The sequence below is a fragment of the Clytia hemisphaerica genome, unplaced genomic scaffold, assembly GCF_902728285.1.
Source record: "Clytia hemisphaerica strain Z4C2 unplaced genomic scaffold, Clytia hemisphaerica genome assembly, whole genome shotgun sequence".
Lineage (NCBI taxonomy): Eukaryota > Metazoa > Cnidaria > Hydrozoa > Leptothecata > Clytiidae > Clytia > Clytia hemisphaerica.
In genome coordinates this window covers 1,028,839-1,052,612 of record NW_027103699.1, presented here as the reverse complement: position 1 = coordinate 1,052,612, position 23,774 = coordinate 1,028,839, and the positions used below count along the sequence as shown (strand labels likewise).

Here is a 23,774-nt window from a genome sequence, read left to right as displayed (position 1 = left end):
TTCGTCAAATAATGTGAGTTCCATCGATTACACCATTTAACCTCTATTTTTGGACCTACCCCGGTGGGGTGGAGGTCCTATAAATTAACCCGTGTTCGTTAGTTCGTTCGTTCGTTCGTTCGTTCGTTCGTTCGTTCGTTAGTTACCAACTTTTCTCGAGATTGGCTCATTCAATTTTTCTGATTTTTTGCACAAAGGTGCATTACTATAAACCCTCGAATGTGACGGAGCCCGATTTTCGAAAAAAAAATCTTTCCGGCCGGTAGAACCGGAAATATCCCGAAAAAAGCGGTTTTTTGAGATTTTCTCGAGATTTTATCATTAGTTTTTTGCGATTTTTTGCACATAGATGCACATTAGTACTGCCGAAAAGGTGTCGAAAACCGTTTGTCGAAAAATTTTTTTTTTCCGGTCTGTAGAACCGGAAATGTGCCGGAAATCGTCGTTTTTTTCACATTTCCGTCACATTTTTTCAACTTATTTAATTGTTTCTTTACAGAAAAATGTTCTTTATGATGATGCCCAAAACTTAGCATTGTTTGATTTCCAAAAAAATCATCCTTTGAATCCGGAACTCCTTAGAAATCGCCGGAACAGGCGAAAACCGGCGTAAAACGGTTTCCTTCATTTTTTCAACTTATACTCGACAGATTTTCATGATTTTTCGCACAATGATGTAAAATGGCAATGCCCAAAATTATACATTACTTCCATTAAATTCTAATTATTCGTTTTATAAATAGGTAGGTCCATTAAAGTATTACTTGTTTTAGTCTTTGTTGAATGATGCATACAATCACAAAGGAACTATCGAAATCTTAAGCACCATTGGTGAAGCTCTGGTCTTCATCGTTTACATCCAAGACAAATCCAAGAAAGGTAAGTCGAGTGCATTAAATCGCTACTGATATCACTTATACATAAGCTAATGCATTGTAAGGTCATGCCAAAATAACATTTATAATTTCAAGTATTGTTTTTCATAGCTGTTTGTTTTTTTTTACATTGGAATTTTGAATAGTAAGCATCAAAATGTAGGTCGTTTTCTTAAGTAGGTTGTAATTTTCCATCAGATAAATATACTTTATTTACTTTTCCAGATAAAGTCGAGCGAACAGCAATTGAAGATGAAGTTTCACGCATTCGCGCTCGCTTCAACGATATCGTCACCATCTTGGAATCACGTGGTGTCAATCTCGAAGCTACACTTACGGAAGCCGAACAGTATCAAACATTACATGTCGATGTGCTGGCTTGGCTCGAAAGCGCCGAAGAGGCCCAACGGAAATGGAGTCCTATTGGAAACGATTTGATCACGTTGAGAAAACAATATTTGGATCATCAGGTATAGATGTTAATTTATACTTCGAAAACGGATGGTTTATGAATGTACAACTTTCTTTGGGATATCTAAATCTCCCCTCAGCTTGTTTGCAGTCTGAAAGATTTGGTGTTTTTATCTTTTTTATCCACATCTGATGATCGCCTTGTGCGTGAAACACAGTGTAATGTTTGTTTTTAATTTTTGAAGAGAAATATATGAAAGTGTTTTTATCTTAACATTTTCTCTGATTTTGTTGGCACTTAACGATTCTAAAGCGACATTATTCTTTTGGCTCAAAGGATTCTGGGAAAATAGTATTCTTTAATGATACATCATCTTTTATATAAGGTTTACCAACGTGATTTGAACAACGCTTCATCCAACGTCCAAGACGTTCTCGACTCCGGTCGAAGTTTATTGGAAAATCGCACCAACGCGCGTGGTTCGACTCAAGTACGTGCTCAAATTGAAAGCATTGAGATTCGTTGGGAAACGTTGATTAAAAAAGCCGGTAACCGACAAGATGCACTGGAGCATGGGTTCGGAACACGATTTCAAGACGAAGTGAAGAGAATCACATTGTGGATCGATCGACGAACGCAAGAAGTTGATCAACTTGATCAAAGCAATGAAACACCAGACAGGATTAAAACTTACATTAAGGTAAGAGCTACAATTTAATTAAGTTTTAGCTTGAAGCGTAATCTGATATTTAAATTTGATTTGGGACTGCTTAACCATTTCATAATTAACTATTTCTAAGCCCTTGGTGCATCTTAACTCGCTGGTAATGTGAATGTATTTCTTTACGAAACCACTCAGCTAATTTATCCTTTTGACATCTTAAGATAATTCTAAAGTCCTTTCACTTTCATCAATATAGGAAATCGTGGTCGAGATCGAAATCTACGAGGAGATTATTTACATCATTCATCAATCAGCCAATCAAATGATGACTTCCAAAATCATCGAACAAGTACCATTCTTCCAATTGGTCAGCGATGTTGATGATAAATGGATGGTTCTGAGAGAGAAATATCAAAACTCACGTCAATTAAGCGGATACGTCAATTTACGGACACCAATGGAAATCGAAACGGATCGTGCTGGAAAGGAAACGGTCAGGACCCTTAGACTTATACTTTAGATATGAAATCCCCATATAATTATATTTTGAAGTCGAATGCTCTCTCATACTTATGTTAATTGTTATAGACTCCAGCCTTAAGTTCTTAATACATATAATCTTTCACTCAGAGAGAAATGTTCCATTTTATGTAATATTTCAGTGCTACGGTTACAGTAAACAAGAAATGTGAATTTATTTATTTTTCTTTCAGGTTTTCTTGGTTTCCACTGATAGCCGTAAACGCCGCTTAGTACCTGGAGAAGAAGAAGAAGTTTCAGAATCTAAAATCCCAGTCCTCGAGAAAGGAGTATCCTATAATCTTACGTTCGCGCCAACTGCTCTCCCGGCAAGTTCTCCAACACAGAACACATCGTTTGAGACCACAGTTCGTCGTCGAACACGTCTCGATGAAGACCCGGAAGACGTCTTCTCATCTCCTAAAGAAGAAGTTTACACCATCGACGAACAAGGCCGTAAAGTCCGTAAGATCGTAACGAAGAAAGTCACGCGCACGCAACGCCGAATCATACGCCGTAAATACCGTGACGAGAACGGGGAAGAACGTATTGAAGAAATGGAAGTGCCGGATGACCAAGAGATGCCAGTTACAACGGAAGACTCGCTCGTTGTTCAACACCGTCCTGACGAAACTGATACAGCTACGGAAGAAGAATTGATTCGAGATGCTGATGGAAATATCATTAAACGTATCGTCAAAAAAGGTATTTATTCATAATCAATTCTGGAAATTTTCTAAAACCATGAATCACTGACTTTGATGTAATGCTAAGTCAGGAAGCTTTATTTTAAGAGAAAGGGACCCTAAAAGAATATCCTGAGACAAGGCTGTATGAAATGATCAGGTCTCAATGCTTATGATTTAAAGATATACTGTACGAAAATCCGACAGTGTCTTTTACTTAGAGGTGGACAAACAAAAAATATTTTTGAAGGAAATTTCTATGAAAATTATGTGGACGAAAGAGTGTCTTAGACAAAGTACTTTGACTTTAGCTTTATACAAAAACATTTGACGACGAAAGAGCTTCATACGATTTTTTTTGTGAAGATGTCATTACTTTTAAGCGAAAATGATACTCGAAAGCTGAGGTAGGGAAATGATTGTTATCATTGAATGATTACAAATCATACTCAATTATACTTTATATTTTTGGACCTACCCCGGTGGGCTGTAGGTCCTATAAATTAACCTCTGTTCGTCCGTTCGTTCGTTCGTCCGTTCGTTACTAGCTTTTCTCGGGATTGGCTCATTAGTTTTTCCTAATTTTTGGCACAAAGATGCAAAATGGTAATGCCCAAAATGTGACGGAGCCCGATTTTCGAAAAAAAATCATTTCCGGCCGAAAATGCCGGAAATATGCCGGAAAAACCGGCTTTTTGGCATTTTCTCGAGATTTCATCATTAGTTTTTTCTGATTTTTTGCACAAAGATGCGTATTAGCAATGCCTAAAACAGGATTAGTCCGATTTTGAGAAAAAATTCTATTCCGGCTGAAAATGCCGGAAATATCCCGGAAATCGCCGTTTTTTTGCAGATTTTCATTGGACTTTTTCCTTATATTTCGTTGTTTTTTCACACAAAAACATTATTTGTAGCAATGTTCACCATCAAGCATGGTTTAATTGTCAATAAAAGTGATTTTTGAAGCCGGAACTTTCTAAAAATCGCCGGAACAGCCTATTTTCGCCGGAAAAACGGTATTTCTTGAATTTCTCGAGCTGTACTTTATATTTTTTCATGAAATTTTGCACACTGATGCAAAATAGCAATACCTAAAATATGACAGAGCCTGATTTTCTATTAACGTACTTTTCCGGCCGAAAATGCCGGAAATATGCCGGAAAAACCGGCTTTTTGGCATTTTCTCGAGATTTCATCATTAGTTTTTTCTGATTTTTTGCACAAAGATGCGTATTTGCAATGCTCAAAACATGGCCGAGTTCGATTCTTGAGAAAAAAAATTTTCCGGTTGAAAATGCCGGAAATCGCCGTCTTTGCAGATTTTCATTATATGTTTTCCTTGTATTTCTATGTTCTTCACACAAAAACATTATTGATAGCAATGCCCACTATCAAGCATGGTTTAATTGTCAATAAAAGTGATTTTTGAAGCCGGAACTTTCTAAAAATCGCCGGAACAGCCTATTTTCGCCGGAAAAACGGTATTTCTTGAATTTCTCGAGCTGTACTTTATATTTTTTCATGAAATTTTGCACACTGATGCAAAATGACAATACCTAAAATGTGACGGAGCCCGATTTGCGAAAAATATTTTTTCCCGGCCGAAAATGCCAGAAATATGCCGGAAAACCGTTTTTTTTTACATTTACTCGAATTTTCATCTTTAGCTTTTTTGATTTTTTGCAGAAAGATGCGTATTTGCAATGCTCAAAACATGGCCGAGTTCGATTCTTGAGAAAAAAAATTTTCCGGTTGAAAATGCCGGAAATCGCCGTCTTTGCAGATTTTCATTATATGTTTTCCTTGTATTTCTATGTTCTTCACACAAAAACATTATTGATAACAATGCTCACCATCAAGCATGATTCAATTATAAAACTGATTTTTGCGACCAGAACTTTCTATTAATTTTTCCCTACAACCCTTCCCTCTCCCCCCATCAACAATCAATGATGAATTTATTGCGTTATGCATTTTCGCTAAACGATATATTTTCTGACTGATTTTTTTCTCCTCGCATTGCTATCTAACTTTCATCATCAGGTAGGTCCATTCAGCATCTAGCTTGTTATACTAACATTTAATTTATTTTAGTGACCCATGTTACCAAGCGTACGAGGATTATTCGTAAAACAATCATTGATGAATATGGAAACAAGAGAGTGGTTGAACAAGAAGTTCCTATCGAAGATGATGAAGAAGAACCTTTCATTGTCATCGATGAAGCACCTGTTCAATCGGAACCTGAATTACCACCTGAAAGTCCGAACCAGGTACGACGTCTTGAAATATATTGGAGATAAATGAAAACTCATTGTTATTGTACTTTAAATTGAGGTGTTTGCTTTGATTTTTGTTTTTTTAGTCACTATACTTTATTTAAATCATTAATTTTCTGCTTTTCAGGTTACATCTTTCGAACGTCATCCAGAAAAGACGGATCAATTTATCGACGAACACGGCAACGTGGTTCGTCGTGTCACTAAACGTCATAACATCATGACAACAGAACGTAAAGAAGTTAAAAAGGTCATCATCCTTCCCGACGGTTCAGAGAAAGTCGTATATGACGAGGGTAAGAGACGTGCTACTATGAGGATCAACCCACAACCAGTTGATCGGTTCGTGATCACACGTGTCATCAGGTCGTCCACCGGTGAAGAAACTGTTCTCGATCATAAAGAATCCGTCGTGCCAACACAAGAGACACCGGACGTTATTGAAGAAACGGATGAACACGGTAACAAGATCCGACGTACCTTCAAGAGCGTCTCTTCCTTGCGTTCAAAAACTGTGGTGAATATCACAGTCAAGGTCAAGCCAGATGGTACCGAACACACATTGGAACAAAGCACTGTGATTATTCCAGATGAAGAAGTACCAGTTCAAGAAGAGGGTATTGTCCCATTACTTGAATCTTCTCTGGAGGAGAAGCCTGATTTACTGTTGTCTGAAGAACACGATAAAGAGGGTTTCGTTACAAAGATATTCAAGAGAATGAAGGAGATTACTACTCGATATCAAGTCGATGAATCCACTGTTCATTATCCATCCGATGATGGTCCAATCCAAGAAGTCACTATCTCAGAACCGGTTGAAGCTGCAGATGATGAACCAATGGAGGTTGTGTCCATCGTTGAGAAGGAAGTTCAAGGGGAACGTGGTCAGACTATCCGAAGAACAGTTCGAAGACCTATTCCTGTTAAGACCAGACGTACAGTTGTTCGTAAAGTCATTTTGTCACCAACTGGCGAAGAAGAAGCGATAGAAGAGCGAGTAGAAACACCAACCCAGGAATCTGAGTTAGAATCAGCACCAGAGAACCATATCTCCAGAGCTGAATTCACCATTGGTAGACGCACTATCCGCCGAATCATCATTTTACCTGATGGTACCAAACAAGAAGTTGAAACACCAATCGACGAAGATGAGTTACAAAGACTTGAACAAGATCCAACCATCCAAGTCATTAATACCGAACAAGGTAAAATTCTGAGATCTACTAAAGTAATTAAGAAGAGAATCGTACGTAAAATTATCATCCTTCCTGACGGTACTCAACAAGAAGTCGCCGAAGAAGTCCCATATGAGGAGGAAGATATCCCTGAGACGGAAGAGGAGCCTCCTAAACAGGAAGTCAATAAATACGTCATGGTCAATATGCCTAACAAGACGATCAGAACCAAGAGGATTATTCGCAAGATCATTATCCTTCCTGATGGATCTCGAAAAGAAGTTGAGGAAGAGATTCCAGATGATACAGAACAACCATCCACTGATGACATTGAAGTATCCAAAGTCGGTTTAGAATTGTCCGATAAACCGAAGTTGATTGAGAAGGAGTTTGTAACACGTGTTATAAGGAAACCTGATGGGAAAGAAACATTACTGGAAAAAACAGAAACCATTTATCCGTTTGACGAGGTTGAAGAGGAAGAAGCACCCGAAAAACTTCTTCACGAAGAGACAGACGAAAATGATGTGGTTATCCAAAGATTGATCGCTAAACCTTTGCAGGTTTGTGATTTATGATCTTCCTGTCTTATGACCAATATTCGAGTTTCGTTTCGTTTGGTTTTCAACAAAACTTTGTTCAATATCTTGCAAATTTAGTAATATGTATACAGAATTCGCCTCAAAATTGTTCGCTAAATACAATCCTATCTATCATTTTTATTGTTGAGTATAATTATTTGATTTTCTATTCTTATTTCTATAGGTCACAAGTACTCTCAGAAAGACTACTCACGCTGAAGTATTACCGACTGGCAAAACACAAGTTGTTGGTGACCAAACAAATGAAGAACCAGCTGTTGAAACAGAACTTCAAAAATCCAAACGTTCCGTTGAAGTCGAACAGACCAACGGAAACGGAGATGTGGTTAAAGTCACCAAGGAACATTTTGTCAGTCCGTTGAGAATCACACGTGTTGTTGAGAACGAACCAAAAGTTAAAGGACAAGAAGAGCGTGATGGTCAGAAAGTCTACAAGGTAGAGAAAGAAACTATCCGAAAAACGTCTGAGAAGCTATACCGGCATTACGTCACTGAGCCTGATGGTTCAAGTCCTAGAAACACTGTCCCTGTTCAAGATGTCATTAATGATTTAGTTGAACCAATCAAATACACCATTGTCAGACGTACCATAATTCACTCAGATGGACACAGACAAATCATGGAAGAACCAAAATACCATATGCCACCAACTGCCATGGCAACAAAACAAGAACAAAGGGATCGTGATGGACATCTTATCCGTGTCACACAACGAATCCCAGTACTTGTCTTAGCTAAAAAGATCACTTATCGGAAGATTATTCTCGCACCAGACGGTACTGAACACGTTGAAGAGAATGTTGAACGACCTAAACATATTCAACCTCAGGAAGCACCGGTTGCTGAAGAAAGTATAGATCCACAGATAATTGAAGGTGTTCAAAGTCTACCGGATCTGCCAGATGACGAAGAACCCGTCGATATTCGCAAAACCAAAAGGATTGTTTACAGAACGAGTGTAATGAGAAGTGAACAAAAGAAACCGCCGTTGGATGAAGATGTTATTGCCCCTATGAAAATCGGAGATCAAGAAAACATCCCAACTTTCACTGTCAGGAAGCGAATCATCAGAAAGATCATCGTCTTGCCCGACGGAACAAGGAAAGAAGTCGAAGAGGAGCAACCAGTGGAAGACGAGCCGACTGAAGATGAACAAACAGTTGACTACGTTGACGTCACTCGCAGAACCGTCCACCGCGTTTACGTGCCAGGCTCTGCTGAAGAGAGACGAAACAAGATCAAGCCCGTCGAAAAGGTTTACGAGACCAGGGTTGTCAGAAAGCCAGACGGCAAAGAAGAAGTGCTTGACAAGTCTGAGACCATCTACCCGATGGAAATCACGCCAGAAGAAGAAGAACCAGAAGAAACTGTCGAGGACGTCAAGGACGACCAAGGTGTGGTTGTCCGAAGAGTCGTTCGTCGACCAGTCATGGTGACCAACAAGATCACGGTTGTCAGGAGAAGTGAATTGCTCCCAACTGGCGAGGAGGAAAAAGACATCGAGAAGAGCGTCGAAGAGTCTCCCGTCACTGTCGAGGAGCCCACAAAGAGCAAACGTGTGGTGTTGCGCAGAACCACGGAGCCAAACGGCGAGGAGACAGTTATTGAGCAACCTGAGTACATCAGTCCTCTGGAAAGCTCATTGACGGTCGAATCCGAACCCGAGGTCGAGGAAAAGAAGGAGAAAGACCAAATCGTTCGCACCGTGCGCAGACGATCCGTCAAGACTGTTCAAAAGAGAGTGGTCAGACGTGTTGTTCAGCCAGTGCCAGTGGAGGGACGACCACCAACTGAAGAAGAAAGTCCAGAGCCTATCGAAGACACTTTGGAAGATCTGGTCGAGCCAACCAAGGTGACCATCGTCAGAAAGACCATCGTGCACCAGGACGGCACCACCGAAACTGTCGAGGAGCCACAGTACGAAATGCCCGTTTCTGCTGAGCCCACAGTTGAGGAAGAGAAAGACCCTCGTGGTGTGGTGACCAGACGTGTTGTCAGAAGACCAGTGCTGGCAGTTCCACGACGAATTGTCTACAGAAAGATCATCTTGGCACCAGACGGTACAGAAGAAGGCGTCGAAGAGAAGGTTGAAGAGCCCTCTGAGCCACAAGCTGTACCAGTGGCCCCAGTCGACGACGAGGATGTCATTGCTCCAATGCAAGTTGACGACCAAGAGAACGTACCAGACACTTTTGGCGACGAAGAGTTCCCCGAGGAACCCAATGAGCCTGAAGAGAAGACAGAAACTGTGACCAGAAGAACTGTCTACAGAACAGCTGTGCTCCCTGCAGACAAACCAGAGGATGGAGAGCCAAAAGAAAAGGAGCCAGAAGAAGCTGTCACCATCCAAGACGACGGAACGGTCGTTCGAAAGGTCATCACTGTCAGGAAGCGAATCATCAGAAAGATCATCGTCTTGCCCGACGGAACAAGGAAAGAAATCGAAGAGGAGCAACCAGTGGAAGACGAGCCGACCAAAGAGGGCGACGAGCCGACTGAAGATGAACCAACAGTTGACTACGTTGACGTCACTCGCAGAACCGTCCACCGCGTTTACGTGCCAGGCTCTGCTGAAGAGAGACGAAACAAGATCAAGCCCGTCGAAAAGGTTTACGAGACCAGGGTTGTCAGAAAGCCAGACGGCAAAGAAGAAGTGCTTGACAAGTCTGAGACCATCTACCCGATGGAAATCACGCCAGAAGAAGAAGAACCAGAAGAAACTGTCGAGGACGTCAAGGACGACCAAGGTGTGGTTGTCCGAAGAGTCGTTCGTCGACCAGTCATGGTGACCAACAAGATCACGGTTGTCAGGAGAAGTGAATTGCTCCCAACTGGCGAGGAAAAAGACATCGAGAAGAGCGTCGAAGAGTCTCCCGTCACTGTCGAGGAGCCCACAAAGAGCAAACGTGTGGTGTGTTGCGCAGAACCACGGAGCCAAACGGCGAGGGAGGAGACAGTTATTGAGCAACCTGAGTACATCAGTCCTCTGGAAAGCTCATTGACGGTCGAATCCGAACCCGAGGTCGAGGAAAAGAAGGAGAAAGACCAAATCGTTCGCACCGTGCGCAGACGATCCGTCAAGACTGTTCAAAAGAGAGTGGTCAGACGTGTTGTTCAGCCAGTGCCAGTGGAGGGACGACCAACTGAAGAAGAAAGTCCAGAGCCTATCGAAGACACTTTGGAAGATCTGGTCGAGCCAACCAAGGTGACCATCGTCAGAAAGACCATCGTGCACGAGGACGGCACCACCGAAACTGTCGAGGAGCCACAGTACGAAATGCCCGTTTCTGCTGAGCCCACAGTTGAGGAAGAGAAAGACCCTCGTGGTGTGGTGACCAGACGTGTTGTCAGAAGACCAGTGCTGGCAGTTCCACGACGAATTGTCTACAGAAAGATCATCTTGGCACCAGACGGTACAGAAGAAGGCGTCGAAGAGAAGGTTGAAGAGCCCTCTGAGCCACAAGCTGTACCAGTGGCCCCAGTCGACGACGAGGATGTCATTGCTCCAATGCAAGTTGACGACCAAGAGAACGTACCAGACACTTTTGGCGACGAAGAGTTCCCCGAGGAACCCAAGGAGCCTGAAGAGAAGACAGAAACTGTGACCAGAAGAACTGTCTACAGAACAGCTGTCCTCCCTGAAGACAAACCAGAGGATGAAGAGCCAAAAGAAAAGGAGCCAGAAGAAGCTGTCACCATCCAAGACGACGGAACGGTCGTTCGAAAGGTCATCACTGTCAGGAAGCGAATCATCAGAAAGATCATCGTCTTGCCCGACGGAACAAGGAAAGAAGTCGAAGAGGAGCAACCAGTGGAAGACGAGCCGACCAAAGAGGGCGACGAGCCGACTGAAGATGAACCAACAGTTGACTACGTTGACGTCACTCGCAGAACCGTCCACCGCGTTTACGTGCCAGGCTCTGCTGAAGAGAGACGAAACAAGATCAAGCCCGTCGAAAAGGTTTACGAGACCAGGGTTGTCAGAAAGCCAGACGGCAAAGAAGAAGTGCTTGACAAGTCTGAGACCATCTACCCGATGGAAATCACGCCAGAAGAAGAAGAACCAGAAGAAACTGTCGAGGACGTCAAGGACGACCAAGGTGTGGTTGTCCGAAGAGTCGTTCGTCGACCAGTCATGGTGACCAACAAGATCACGGTTGTCAGGAGAAGTGAATTGCTCCCAACTGGCGAGGAAAAAGACATCGAGAAGAGCGTCGAAGAGTCTCCCGTCACTGTCGAGGAGCCCACAAAGAGCAAACGTGTGGTGTTGCGCAGAACCACGGAGCCAAACCAAACGGCGAGGAGACAGTTATTGAGCAACCTGAGTACATCAGTCCTCTGGAAAGCTCATTGACGGTCGAATCCGAACCCGAGGTCGAGGAAAAGAAGGAGAAAGACCAAATCGTTCGCACCGTGCGCAGACGATCCGTCAAGACTGTTCAAAAGAGAGTGGTCAGACGTGTTGTTCAGCCAGTGCCAGTGGAGGGACGACCAACTGAAGAAGAAAGTCCAGAGCCTATCGAAGACACTTTGGAAGATCTGGTCGAGCCAACCAAGGTGACCATCGTCAGAAAGACCATCGTGCACGAGGACGGCACCACCGAAACTGTCGAGGAGCCACAGTACGAAATGCCCGTTTCTGCTGAGCCCACAGTTGAGGAAGAGAAAGACCCTCGTGGTGTGGTGACCAGACGTGTTGTCAGAAGACCAGTGCTGGCAGTTCCACGACGAATTGTCTACAGAAAGATCATCTTGGCACCAGACGGTACAGAAGAAGGCGTCGAAGAGAAGGTTGAAGAGCCCTCTGAGCCACAAGCTGTACCAGTGGCCCCAGTCGACGACGAGGATGTCATTGCTCCAATGCAAGTTGACGACCAAGAGAACGTACCAGACACTTTTGGCGACGAAGAGTTCCCCGAGGAACCCAAGGAGCCTGAAGAGAAGACAGAAACTGTGACCAGAAGAACTGTCTACAGAACAGCTGTCCTCCCTGCAGACAAACCAGAGGATGAAGAGCCAAAAGAAAAGGAGCCAGAAGAAGCTGTCACCATCCAAGACGACGGAACGGTCGTTCGAAAGGTCATCACTGTCAGGAAGCGAATCATCAGAAAGATCATCGTCTTGCCCGACGGAACAAGGAAAGAAGTCGAAGAGGAGCAACCAGTGGAAGACGAGCCGACCAAAGAGGGCGACGAGCCGACTGAAGATGAACCAACAGTTGACTACGTTGACGTCACTCGCAGAACCGTCCACCGCGTTTACGTGCCAGGCTCTGCTGAAGAGAGACGAAACAAGATCAAGCCCGTCGAAAAGGTTTACGAGACCAGGGTTGTCAGAAAGCCAGACGGCAAAGAAGAAGTGCTTGACAAGTCTGAGACCATCTACCCGATGGAAATCACGCCAGAAGAAGAAGAAGAACCAGAAGAAGAAGAAACTGTCGAGGACGTCAAGGACGACCAAGGTGTGGTTGTCCGAAGAGTCGTTCGTCGACCAGTCATGGTGACCAACAAGATCACGGTTGTCAGGAGAAGTGAATTGCTCCCAACTGGCGAGGAAAAAGACATCGAGAAGAGCGTCGAAGAGTCTCCCGTCACTGTCGAGGAGCCCACAAAGAGCAAACGTGTGGTGTTGCGCAGAACCACGGAGCCAAACGGCGAGGAGACAGTTATTGAGCAACCTGAGTACATCAGTCCTCTGGAAAGCTCATTGACGGTCGAATCCGAACCCGAGGTCGAGGAAAAGAAGGAGAAAGACCAAATCGTTCGCACCGTGCGCAGACGATCCGTCAAGACTGTTCAAAAGAGAGTGGTCAGACGTGTTGTTCAGCCAGTGCCAGTGGAGGGACGACCAACTGAAGAAGAAAGTCCAGAGCCTATCGAAGACACTTTGGAAGATCTGGTCGAGCCAACCAAGGTGACCATCGTCAGAAAGACCATCGTGCACGAGGACGGCACCACCGAAACTGTCGAGGAGCCACAGTACGAAATGCCCGTTTCTGCTGAGCCCACAGTTGAGGAAGAAGAGAAAAGACCCTCGTGGTGTGGTGACCAGACGTGTTGTCAGAAGACCAGTGCTGGCAGTTCCACGACGAATTGTCTACAGAAAGATCATCTTGGCACCAGACGGTACAGAAGAAGGCGTCGAAGAGAAGGTTGAAGAGCCCTCTGAGCCACAAGCTGTACCAGTGGCCCCAGTCGACGACGAGGATGTCATTGCTCCAATGCAAGTTGACGACCAAGAGAACGTACCAGACACTTTTGGCGACGAAAGAGTTCCCCGAGGAACCCAAGGAGCCTGAAGAGAAGACAGAAACTGTGACCAGAAGAACTGTCTACAGAACAGCTGTCCTCCCTGCAGACAAACCAGAGGATGAAGAGCCAAAAGAAAAGGAGCCAGAAGAAGCTGTCACCATCCAAGACGACGGAACGGTCGTTCGAAAGGTCATCACTGTCAGGAAGCGAATCATCAGAAAGATCATCGTCTTGCCCGACGGAACAAGGAAAGAAGTCGAAGAGGAGCAACCAGTGGAAGAGACGAGCCGACCAAAGAGGGCGACGAGCCGACTGAAGATGAACCAACAGTTGACTACGTTGACGTCACTCGCAGAACCGTCCACCGCGTTTACGTGCCAGGCTCTGCTGAAGAGAGACGAAACAAGATCAAGCCCGTCGAAAAGGTTTACGAGACCAGGGTTGTCAGAAAGCCAGACGGCAAAGAAGAAGTGCTTGACAAGTCTGAGACCATCTACCCGATGGAAATCACGCCAGAAGAAGAAGAAGAAGAACCAGAAGAAAACTGTCGAGGACGTCAAGGACGACCAAGGTGTGTGGTTGTCCGAAGAGTCGTTCGTCGACCAGTCATGGTGACCAACAAGATCACGGTTGTCAGGAGAAGTGAATTGCTCCCAACTGGCGAGGAGGAAAAAGACATCGAGAAGAGCGTCGAAGAGTCTCCCGTCACTGTCGAGGAGCCCACAAAGAGCAAACGTGTGGTGTTGCGCAGAACCACGGAGCCAAACGGCGAGGAGACAGTTATTGAGCAACCTGAGTACATCAGTCCTCTGGAAAGCTCATTGACGGTCGAATCCGAACCCGAGGTCGAGGAAAAGAAGGAGAAAGACCAAATCGTTCGCACCGTGCGCAGACGATCCGTCAAGACTGTTCAAAAGAGAGTGGTCAGACGTGTTGTTCAGCCAGTGCCAGTGGAGGGACGACCAACTGAAGAAGAAAGTCCAGAGCCTATCGAAGACACTTTGGAAGATCTGGTCGAGCCAACCAAGGTGACCATCGTCAGAAAGACCATCGTGCACGAGGACGGCACCACCGAAACTGTCGAGGAGCCACAGTACGAAATGCCCGTTTCTGCTGAGCCCACAGTTGAGGAAGAGAAAGACCCTCGTGGTGTGGTGACCAGACGTGTTGTCAGAAGACCAGTGCTGGCAGTTCCACGACGAATTGTTCTACAGAAAGATCATCTTGGCACCAGACGGTACAGAAGAAGGCGTCGAAGAGAAGGTTGAAGAGCCCTCTGAGCCACAAGCTGTACCAGTGGCCCCAGTCTACGACGAGGATGTCATTGCTCCAATGCAAGTTGACGACCAAGAGAACGTACCAGACACTTTTGGCGACGAAGAGTTCCCCGAGGAACCCAAGGAGCCTGAAGAGAAGACAGAAACTGTGACCAGAAGAACTGTCTACAGAACAGCTGTCCTCCCTGCAGACAAACCAGAGGATGAAGAGCCAAAAGAAAAGGAGCCAGAAGAAGCTGTCACCATCCAAGACGACGGAACGGTCGTTCGAAAGGTCATCACTGTCAGGAAGCGAATCATCAGAAAGATCATCGTCTTGCCCGACGGAACAAGGAAAGAAGTCGAAGAGGAGCAACCAGTGGAAGACGAGCCGACCAAAGAGGGCGACGAGCCGACTGAAGATGAACCAACAGTTGACTACGTTGACGTCACTCGCAGAACCGTCCACCGCGTTTACGTGCCAGGCTCTGCTGAAGAGAGACGAAACAAGATCAAGCCCGTCGAAAAGGTTTACGAGACCAGGGTTGTCAGAGAAAGCCAGACGGCAAAGAAGAAGTGCTTGACAAGTCTGAGACCATCTACCCGATGGAAATCACGCCAGAAGAAGAGAAGAACCAGAAGAAAGAAACTGTCGAGGACGTCAAGGACGACCAAGGTGGTGTGGTTGTCCGAAGAGTCGTTCGTCGACCAGTCATGGTGACCAACAAGATCACGGTTGTCAGGAGAAGGAGAAGTGAATTGCTCCCAACTGGCGAGGAAAAAAAAAGACATCGAGAAGAGCGTCGAAGAGTCTCCCGTCACTGTCGAGGAGCCCACAAAGAGCAAACGTGTGGTGTGGTGTTGCGCAGAACCACGGAGCCAAACGGCGAGGAGACAGTTATTGAGCAACCTGAGTACATCAGTCCTCTGGAAAGCTCATTGACGGTCGAATCCGAACCCGAGGTCGAGGAAAAGAAGGAAAAGAAGGAGAAAGACCAAATCGTTCGCACCGTGCGCGCAGACGATCCGTCAAGACTGTTCAAAAAGAGAGTGGTCAGACGTGTTGTTCAGCCAGTGCCAGTGGAGGGACGACCAACTGAACTGAAGAAGAAAGTCCAGAGCCTATCGAAGACACTTTGGAAGATCTGGTCGAGCCAACCAAGGTGACCATCGTCAGAAAGACCATCGTGCACGAGGACGGCACCACCGAAACTGTCGAGGAGCCACAGTACGAAATGCCCGTTTCTGCTGAGCCCACAGTTGAGGAGGAAGAGAAAGACCCTCGTGGTGTGGTGACCAGACGTGTTGTCAGAAGACCAGTGCTGGCAGTTCCACGACGAATTGTCTACAGAAAGATCATCTTGGCACCAGACGGTACAGAAGAAGGCGTCGAAGAGAAGGTTGAAGAGCCCTCTGAGCCACAAGCTGTACCAGTGGCCCCAGTCGACGACGAGGATGTCATTGCTCCAATGCAAGTTGACGACCAAGAGAACGTACCAGACACTTTTGGCGACGAAGAGTTCCCCGAGGAACCCAAGGAGCCTGAAGAGAAGACAGAAACTGTGACCAGAAGAACTGTCTACAGAACAGCTGTCCTCCCTGCAGACAAACCAGAGGATGAAGAGCCAAAAGAAAAGGAGCCAGAAGAAGCTGTCACCATCCAAGACGACGGAACGGTCGTTCGAAAGGTCATCACTGTCAGGAAGCGAATCATCAGAAAGATCATCGTCTTGCCCGACGGAACAAGGAAAGAAGTCGAAGAGGAGCAACCAGTGGAAGACGAGCCGACCAAAGAGGGCGACGAGCCGACTGAAGATGAACCAACAGTTGACTACGTTGACGTCACTCGCAGAACCGTCCACCGCGTTTACGTGCCAGGCTCTGCTGAAGAGAGACGAAACAAGATCAAGCCCGTCGAAAAGGTTTACGAGACCAGGGTTGTCAGAAAGCCAGACGGCAAACAAAGAAGAAGTGCTTGACAAGTCTGAGACCATCTACCCGATGGAAATCACGCCAGAAGAAGAAGAACCAGAAGAAACTGTCGAGGACGTCAAGGACGACCAAGGTGTGGTTGTCCGAAGAGTCGTTCGTCGACCAGTCATGGTGACCAACAAGATCACGGTTGTCAGGAGAAGTGAATTGCTCCCAACTGGCGAGGAAAAAGACATCGAGAGAGCGCGAAGTCGAAGAGTCTCCCGTCACTGTCGAGGAGCCCACAAAGAGCAAACGTGTGGTGTTGCGCAGAACCACGGAGCCAAACGGCGAGGAGACAGTTATTGAGCAACCTGAGTACATCAGTCCTCTGGAAAGCTCATTGACGGTCGAATCCGAACCCGAGGTCGAGGAAAAGAAGGAGAAAGACCAAATCGTTCGCACCGTGCGCAGACGATCCGTCAAGACTGTTCAAAAGAGAGTGGTCAGACGTGTTGTTCAGCCAGTGCCAGTGGAGGGACGACCAACTGAAGAAGAAAGTCCAGAGCCTATCGAAGACACTTTGGAAGATCTGGTCGAGCCAACCAAGGTGACCATCGTCAGAAAGACCATCGTGCACCGAGGACGGCACCACCGAAACTGTCGAGGAGCCACAGTACGAAATGCCCGTTTCTGCTGAGCCCACAGTTGAGGAAGAGAAGAGAAAGACCCTCGTGGTTGTGGTGACCAGACGTGTTGTCAGAAGACCAGTGCTGGCAGTTCCACGACGAATTGTCTACAGAAAGATCATCTTGGCACCAGACGGTACAGAAGAAGGCGTCGAAGAGAAGGTTGAAGAGCCCTCTGAGCCACAAGCTGTACCAGTGGCCCCAGTCGACGACGAGGATGTCATTGCTCCAATGCAAGTTGACGACCAAGAGAACGTACCAGACACTTTCGGCGACGAAGAGTTCCCCGAGGAACCAAGGAGCCTGAAGAGAAGACAGAAACTGTGATCAGAAAAACGATCACAATCAGACGACGCATTGTACGCCGAGTTATCGTTCTCCCTGATGGTACTAGAGAAGAGGTTGAAGAAGAGCAACCTGTTGAGGAGATTGAAGATGTTCCAGAAGACTCTGACGTCGTTGTACGTCGTGTCGTGTTACGTCAAGCCAACTTATTGTCTTCAACAGTCAAACCTGTTGAAAGACGTATAACGCGAAAAGTTCTTCGAACAGATGACGGAATGGAAACTATAGTTTCTGAGAGTGAGTTATTGGTCCCCTTGGATGGATCAACTGTTCCTGTTGATGACACCGCTGATGAGAAGATCTATGTCGTTTCCAAGAAAGTCTTTACTAAACGTGTTCACCAATACGATGATGGTACTGAAACTGTTCTTGATGAAACCATTGAAAGTGAAGACCAAACTGACAAGGAGGTGAAACCAGAAGAAGCCTTCATTTTGAAGTTCAAAAAACCAGATCATACTGAACCAACTATCTCTGAAGAACCTGTCGAAGTCTATCCATTGACATTTACATCTTGTGAGAAACAACAGATCGATTCTGAACCTAATGTCGATGAGAAAGGTGTTCCCGTTCGATTGGTTGTCCGAAAGGAAACCGTATCATCCGGGCAGCTTGTTGACCGCACATTAACTGATAGTTACGAAGGTAAACCAGTTATCGTTGATATTGTTCAAAATCCAATTGAACAGAGAGTTGAAATGACTAAGAAGACTGTGCTTACACCAGAAGGCGTCGAAGAAGTGATCGAGGAACCTGAATTCGTACCTGAGGTCGAATCACAAATGGTAGAATCAGAAGAAGTCTTACCAGCTACTGAAGATACTGCTATACGACGTGTTGTTCGACGACCAATGCCTGTTGTGACTAGACGTACCGTTTATCGCACTGTCGTCTTTGATGAAGATAACAAAGAGCATGAACTTGAGGAAAGTCAAGAAGAACCACCAGTCAAGAAAGTGGATACCGAATCATTGGTTAAACATTTGATTCCGTCGTTCATTTACAAACCGAAAGAAGAAGACGACGATGTCGATTCTCCACCCAAGCCTGAAGACCCTGAAGATGTTGAGGAAGTCGAACGACGTCTTGTAGACCGTTTTGTTCGTCGTGATGACGGTACAGAAGAACTTATTGATCAATACGAGCTTATAAATTCACTTGAAGTACCTGTTGCCAAACCAGAGCCTGTCACAACACGTGTCACTAATAGCCGTGGACAAGTTGTTAAAACGGTTGTCGTGCGGAAAGTGTATGTGACAGTTAAGACAGTTTTGGTAAAAAAGGTTGTCGAAGAAGATGGTACTGAACGGGAGATTGAATCAAGCACCGAATTGCTTCCTGATTCTCACTACGAGGAACCACCTGAAGGCGAAGATCAAATCACCAGGAGAATCAACCCAGATTCATTCCCAGATGTGGTTGAAGAGAGTGACCAGATTTCTCCAATGGAATCATCACATAAAACACCAAAAGGATCTAAGGTTCTGGATGAACAAACCAAACCTGATGGTCGGAAAACGACAACGATAGAGAAGACATCTGAAGTGACTTCAAGACGTTTGATCACCAGAAAGACGATTGAATATCCCGAAGATTCACCAGAAGAAAGATCTGAACCAGAGATTGATATTTATGAAACTCCTGTCGAAGTTGGAGAAGAAACACCGTTTGAAGAAAGTGTCGAGGAAGTTCGAGATCCCGAAGGTAATGTCATAAAAAAGGTTGTACAGAAACCAAAACCAGTAAAAACGAGACGTATGGTTTACAAAAAAGTCGTTTTCACTCCTGAGGAAGCTGAGAAATTATTGGATGATCCAGTTTATAAGATTTCGAAACCAACTGATAAAAAACCTCAAGAGAAACCACGCGATGAAGAACCAAGAGTTATCTTTGAGTTGGTTCCTGGAAAAGAAGAACCAGAAGAACCTCTTCTTGAACCTGAACAAGTTGCTGATGTTGAGAGTGGATTCGATCCTGACGATTTCTTGGAAAATCTTGAGCCTCAAGACGAGTTGCCGAAGCCTGGTGACGAGGATGTTCCAAAGAAACCTGAAATAGGAGTCCAAGAGCCTATCAAGGGCGATGAGAAACCTAAGGATAAGAAACCCAAAAAGGGAGACAAAAAGCCCAAAAAGGATGATCCAAAGGCCAAGAAAGACGATCCAAAGGCCAAGAAAGACGATCCAAAGGCCAAGAAAGACGATCCAAAGGCCAAGAAAGACGACAAGAAACCCAAGAAAGACGATCCAAAGGCTAAGAAGGACGATCCAAAGGCCAAGAAGGACGATCCAAAGGCCAAGAAAGACGATCCAGAGGCCAAGAAAGACGATCCAAAGGCCAAGAAACGATCCAAAGGCCAAGAAAGACGATCCAAAGGCCAAGAAAGACGATCCAAAGGCCAAGAAAGACGATCCAAAGGCCAAGAAAGACGATCCAAAGGCCAAGAAAGACGATCCAAAGGCCAAGAAAGACGATCCAAAAGCCAAGAAAGACGATCCAAAGGCCAAGAAAGACGATCCAAAGGCCAAGAAAGATGATCCAAAGGCCAAGAAGGACGATCCAAAAGCCAAGAAAGACGATCCAAAAGCCAAGAAAGACGATCCAAAAGCCAAGAAAGACGATCCAAAAGCCAAGAGAGACGATCCAAAAGCCAAGAAAGACGATCCAAAAGCCAAGAAAGACGATCCAAAAGCCAAGAAAGATGATAAGAAACCCAAGAAGGACGATCCAAAGGCCAAGAAGAACGATCCAAAGGCCAAGAAGGACGATCCAAAGGCCAAGAAGGACGATCCAAAGGCCAAGAAGGACGATCCAAAGGCCAAGAAGGACGATCCAAAGGCCAAGAAGGACGATCCAAAGGCCAAGAAGGACGATCCAAAAGTCAAGAAGGACGATCCAAAAGTCAAGAAAGATGATAAGAAACCGAAGAAGAAGGACCAAAAGCCTAAGAAGGGTGCAAAGGAACCATCAAAGGAAGAACCACAAGAAGAAGTCCCAGAAGAATCTATTCGTGAGCCAGAACAAGCGCCTCTGGTCGAAAGCGGATTCAAACCCGTTGAATTCATCATCAAACCGGACTCCGTTGATCGTTCTGAAGAATCTCACCCAGACGAAGAAGACGTAAAGGAAAAACCAAAGAAAGACGACGATAAACCCTCAAAAGCTAAAGATGAGCCCACCGAGGATGATTCAAAACCAGAGGAGAAAGAATTCCTGTCTATTGTTGTCAATCTCGACATTAATCCTATCGCTGTTGACGAGCCATCTTCCAGTGACGAGGACGAGGACGAGTCCAGTTCAGGTGACGATAAGCCAGAATCAGCTGAGGATAAGCCAGGATCAGATGAGGATAAACCAAGCTCAGATGGGGATAAACCAGGATCAGGAAAGAAATCAAAGAAGAAGAGAAAGCCAAGAAAGAAGAAGAAGAAGTCGAAGAAGCTTTTCGAAAAAGATGAGCAAAAACCGGTCAATGAAGATGACAATGAAGAAATCATCTTGCCAGAAAAAACTGATGAAGTTGAAAGTATTCCTGATTTCTTCCCTGGTGAAGAACCTCAAGAAGATGATCAAATACCATCAGAAGATGCTTCAAAACCAGCTCCCGTTAGATTCATCATCAAACCTGACTCTGTTGATCGTTCTGAAGAATCTCATCCAGACGAAGAAGACGTAAAGGAAAAACCAAAGAAAGACGACGATAAACCCTTAAAAGCTAAAGATGAGCCCACCGAGGATGATTTAAAACCAGAGGAGAAAGGATTCCCGTCTATTGTTGTCAATCTCGACATCAATCCTATCGCTGTTGACGAGCCATCTTCCAGTGACGAGGATGAATCCAGTTCAGGTGAGGATAAGCCAGAATCAGATGAGGATAAGCCAAGCTCAGATGGGGATAAACCAGGATCAGGAAAGAAATCAAAGAAGAAGAGAAAGCCAAGAAAGAAGAAGAAGAAGTCGAAGAAGCCATCTGAAAAAGATGAACAAAAACCGGTCAATGAATATGACAGTGAAGAAATCATCTTGCCAGAAAAAACTGATGAAGTTGAAAGTATTCCTGATTTCTTCCCTGGTGAGGAACCTCAAGAAGACCTAAAAACAGCTCCTGATGATAAGAAGAAGCAGAGGAGACCAGTCGTTGACGATTTGGAAGAATTAATTCCAGAAGCAGAACCAGTGGCTGAAGTTGAAACTGCTCTTGACCCTGATCAATTCTTTGCACCTCTTGATGATGAACCTACAGAGGAAGCATTCCCTGAAGAATCTGTCAGTGAGAAACCGAAAACACCGAAACGGTTCCCATCTAAACCGGTTGATGAGGAAGACGGTAGACAGAGTCCATCTTCGTTTGTGGTGGATGCACAAATAGCACCATTAGCTATGGATAACGATCCTGACAGCGAACCAAGTGAAGATTCTGAGAAACCTGATAGTGAGGATAACGAATCTCAACAAAAACCTTCTTCAAGAAAACCGAAGAAAAAGAAGAATAAGAAGAGAAAGAAGAAGCCAAGACAGCCGAACCAAGATGATGATGACGAGATTGTCGTACCAACGTCAGTAGAAGATGTCCAGGCTTCTCCATTATTCCCTGAAATCCCTGAAGATGAGCCAATAGATGATGAAAAGCTGAAACAAGTTCCATTGAGACCGACCCGACGTCGTCCTAAGCTTGGTGAAATGCCGTACGACGAAAAACGTAAATCATTCGATTCAAAACGTACGTCTATACCGTTACAGGAAATGATGCAACATATGGGAAAACCTCATCAAGGTTTGAAAGGACTCTGGCCAACTCTGATGAGTGGATCACCAGCTGAGAAAGAAGATTTTGATACTTATAACTCGTGGTTGAATTTCTTGGAGAATGAAGCTCAAAAACCGAAGAAAGTATCTGGCAAATACAGTCCTCTCACGAAACACAAACAGTATCTCGAGGTAATTTTTTTTAGTTTTCTTTTTCTTTTTCTTTTTTTGTCCTGTGACATGATATCTAATTTTTAAGGATGAACTTTTCTCTCAATTTTAGAGCTAAGGATTTTTTTTGTCATTTCTAAATTATTAAGATGTAAGCGTTATCTTTATTAACTTATCTCCAAATTATTTCAATTAGGATATTCTTAATGACATCAAGAAACATGACCCAGTCATTGAGCAAATCGAATCTCTACGTCCAACACTGGTCACCTTGGTCGATCCATCTGACGTCGAACCTTTGAACCAACAACTTGACGACATCGTTAACCGACAACGTAAAGTCAAAGAATGGGCTAACAACCGTATGAAAGATGTCAAAGAGTTTGAACCATTATCTCGAACACACGAAGAACATTTGTTACCAGTTCAAACAGTTTTGGATGATGTCGCTGATGAGTTAAATGTCAAACCAAGAACTGGCATTGACTTGGATAAGATTGCTGAAGAAAAAGAACGTATCAAGGTAAGTTAATTTATGTTTTGCTAACTTTACAGGATCGCTTTTCTCGGTTTTTCGATCTGTTTCCATAGTGTGCACCCCCCCCAGAATAGTGGGGGGGGTTTTGCTGATTTGGGTCGAAAATTTTCAGGTGGGATTTGGGGTTTTCCAGGTTTTAGGTGGGAGAAACAAGTTAAGGTGGGAGTTAATTTCTTTAGGTGGGACTTTGGGTGTTTTGGAAAAAGTTAAAGTAAAATTTCTTATTTTCAGATTTTATGATTTTATGATATATTTTTTTTATATATTTCATAAATGCATGATTTCAGCCCACTTTTCAGGTGCCCCCATTGAGCATGGTGCCCCCAGCAATTTAGGTCCCCTTGAAAAATTCCTTTGAGTTAGGTACCGCTATTCAGCAGATAATTTCCTTGAATTGACACTTTTTGTTCTTTTGTCATTCCTAAAATCATGCTCACGCATGAACGCCTGCTAACAAGCTTTGTTGTTATGCTATAAAGATGGCAGCTGTAAATCAAAACAATCACATTAGAAAAATATAGCAAAAGATGGCGTGATGGGAAACGAAAGAAAAATTGGATGGGAAACTAGGTGCTGGGGTAAAAAAATTCAATAATTTGAAATATTTTGAAATATTAGATTTGGAAAATATAACCAGCCCCCAGAGCCTCCATCA

At 44.6% G+C, this 23,774-nt stretch overlaps 5 protein-coding genes across 5 annotated transcripts in view; all 5 read left to right on the top strand.

Annotated features, from left to right (window-relative positions):
- LOC136803963 (plectin-like) overlaps nucleotides 1-11,566 on the top strand; it is a 61,902-nt gene extending 50,336 nt beyond the window's left edge. The window contains exons 45-52 of the mRNA XM_067060693.1: nucleotides 774-879; nucleotides 1,101-1,345; nucleotides 1,673-1,987; nucleotides 2,208-2,444; nucleotides 2,665-3,175; nucleotides 5,251-5,429; nucleotides 5,563-7,173; nucleotides 7,376-11,566. Of these exons, the coding sequence (XP_066916794.1) occupies nucleotides 774-879; nucleotides 1,101-1,345; nucleotides 1,673-1,987; nucleotides 2,208-2,444; nucleotides 2,665-3,175; nucleotides 5,251-5,429; nucleotides 5,563-7,173; nucleotides 7,376-11,566 (7,395 nt within the window). The remainder of the gene's footprint in view (nucleotides 1-773; nucleotides 880-1,100; nucleotides 1,346-1,672; nucleotides 1,988-2,207; nucleotides 2,445-2,664; nucleotides 3,176-5,250; nucleotides 5,430-5,562; nucleotides 7,174-7,375) is intronic.
- A 275-nt stretch (nucleotides 11,567-11,841) lies between these two features.
- On the top strand, nucleotides 11,842-13,368 carry LOC136803924 (probable serine/threonine-protein kinase kinX). The gene has a single exon (XM_067060646.1). The coding sequence runs from the start codon at nucleotides 11,842-11,844 to the stop codon at nucleotides 13,366-13,368; it is 1,527 nt and encodes a 508-aa protein (XP_066916747.1).
- Nucleotides 13,369-13,418: 50 nt separating this feature from the next.
- On the top strand, nucleotides 13,419-15,886 carry LOC136803923 (probable serine/threonine-protein kinase kinX). Its single transcript, XM_067060645.1, has 4 exons — nucleotides 13,419-13,661; nucleotides 13,712-14,528; nucleotides 14,626-15,418; nucleotides 15,589-15,886. Exons 1-4 carry the CDS (start codon nucleotides 13,419-13,421, stop codon nucleotides 15,884-15,886), a joined length of 2,151 nt encoding a protein of 716 aa, XP_066916746.1.
- On the top strand, nucleotides 15,822-16,698 carry LOC136803964 (pharyngeal muscle protein 2-like). Its single transcript, XM_067060694.1, has one exon. The coding sequence runs from the start codon at nucleotides 15,955-15,957 to the stop codon at nucleotides 16,696-16,698; it is 744 nt and encodes a 247-aa protein (XP_066916795.1). The 5' UTR covers nucleotides 15,822-15,954.
- Nucleotides 16,699-17,644: 946 nt separating this feature from the next.
- Nucleotides 17,645-23,774, top strand: part of LOC136803962 (muscle-specific protein 300 kDa-like) — a 42,791-nt gene continuing 36,661 nt past the window's right edge. The window contains 3 exon segments of the mRNA XM_067060692.1: nucleotides 17,645-20,017; nucleotides 20,019-22,602; nucleotides 22,778-23,104. Coding sequence (XP_066916793.1) covers nucleotides 17,880-20,017; nucleotides 20,019-22,602; nucleotides 22,778-23,104 — 5,049 coding nt within the window. The 5' untranslated portion in view covers nucleotides 17,645-17,879.

Excerpts from the sequence above, each read along its gene's own strand:
- LOC136803964 (XM_067060694.1), top strand. The coding sequence starts at position 15,955 with ATGCCCGTTTCTGCTGAGCCCACAGTTGAGGAGGAAGAGAAAGACCCT.
- LOC136803923 (XM_067060645.1), top strand. The coding sequence starts at position 13,419 with ATGTCATTGCTCCAATGCAAGTTGACGACCAAGAGAACGTACCAGACA. Across the intron at positions 13,662-13,711 it reads TCGTTCGAAAGGTCATCACT|GAAAGAAGTCGAAGAGGAGC; the intron begins GTCAGGAAGCGA and ends CGACGGAACAAG. Across the intron at positions 14,529-14,625 it reads GACCATCGTGCACGAGGACG|ACGTGTTGTCAGAAGACCAG; the intron begins GCACCACCGAAA and ends TGTGGTGACCAG.
- LOC136803924 (XM_067060646.1), top strand. The coding sequence starts at position 11,842 with ATGCCCGTTTCTGCTGAGCCCACAGTTGAGGAAGAGAAAGACCCTCGT.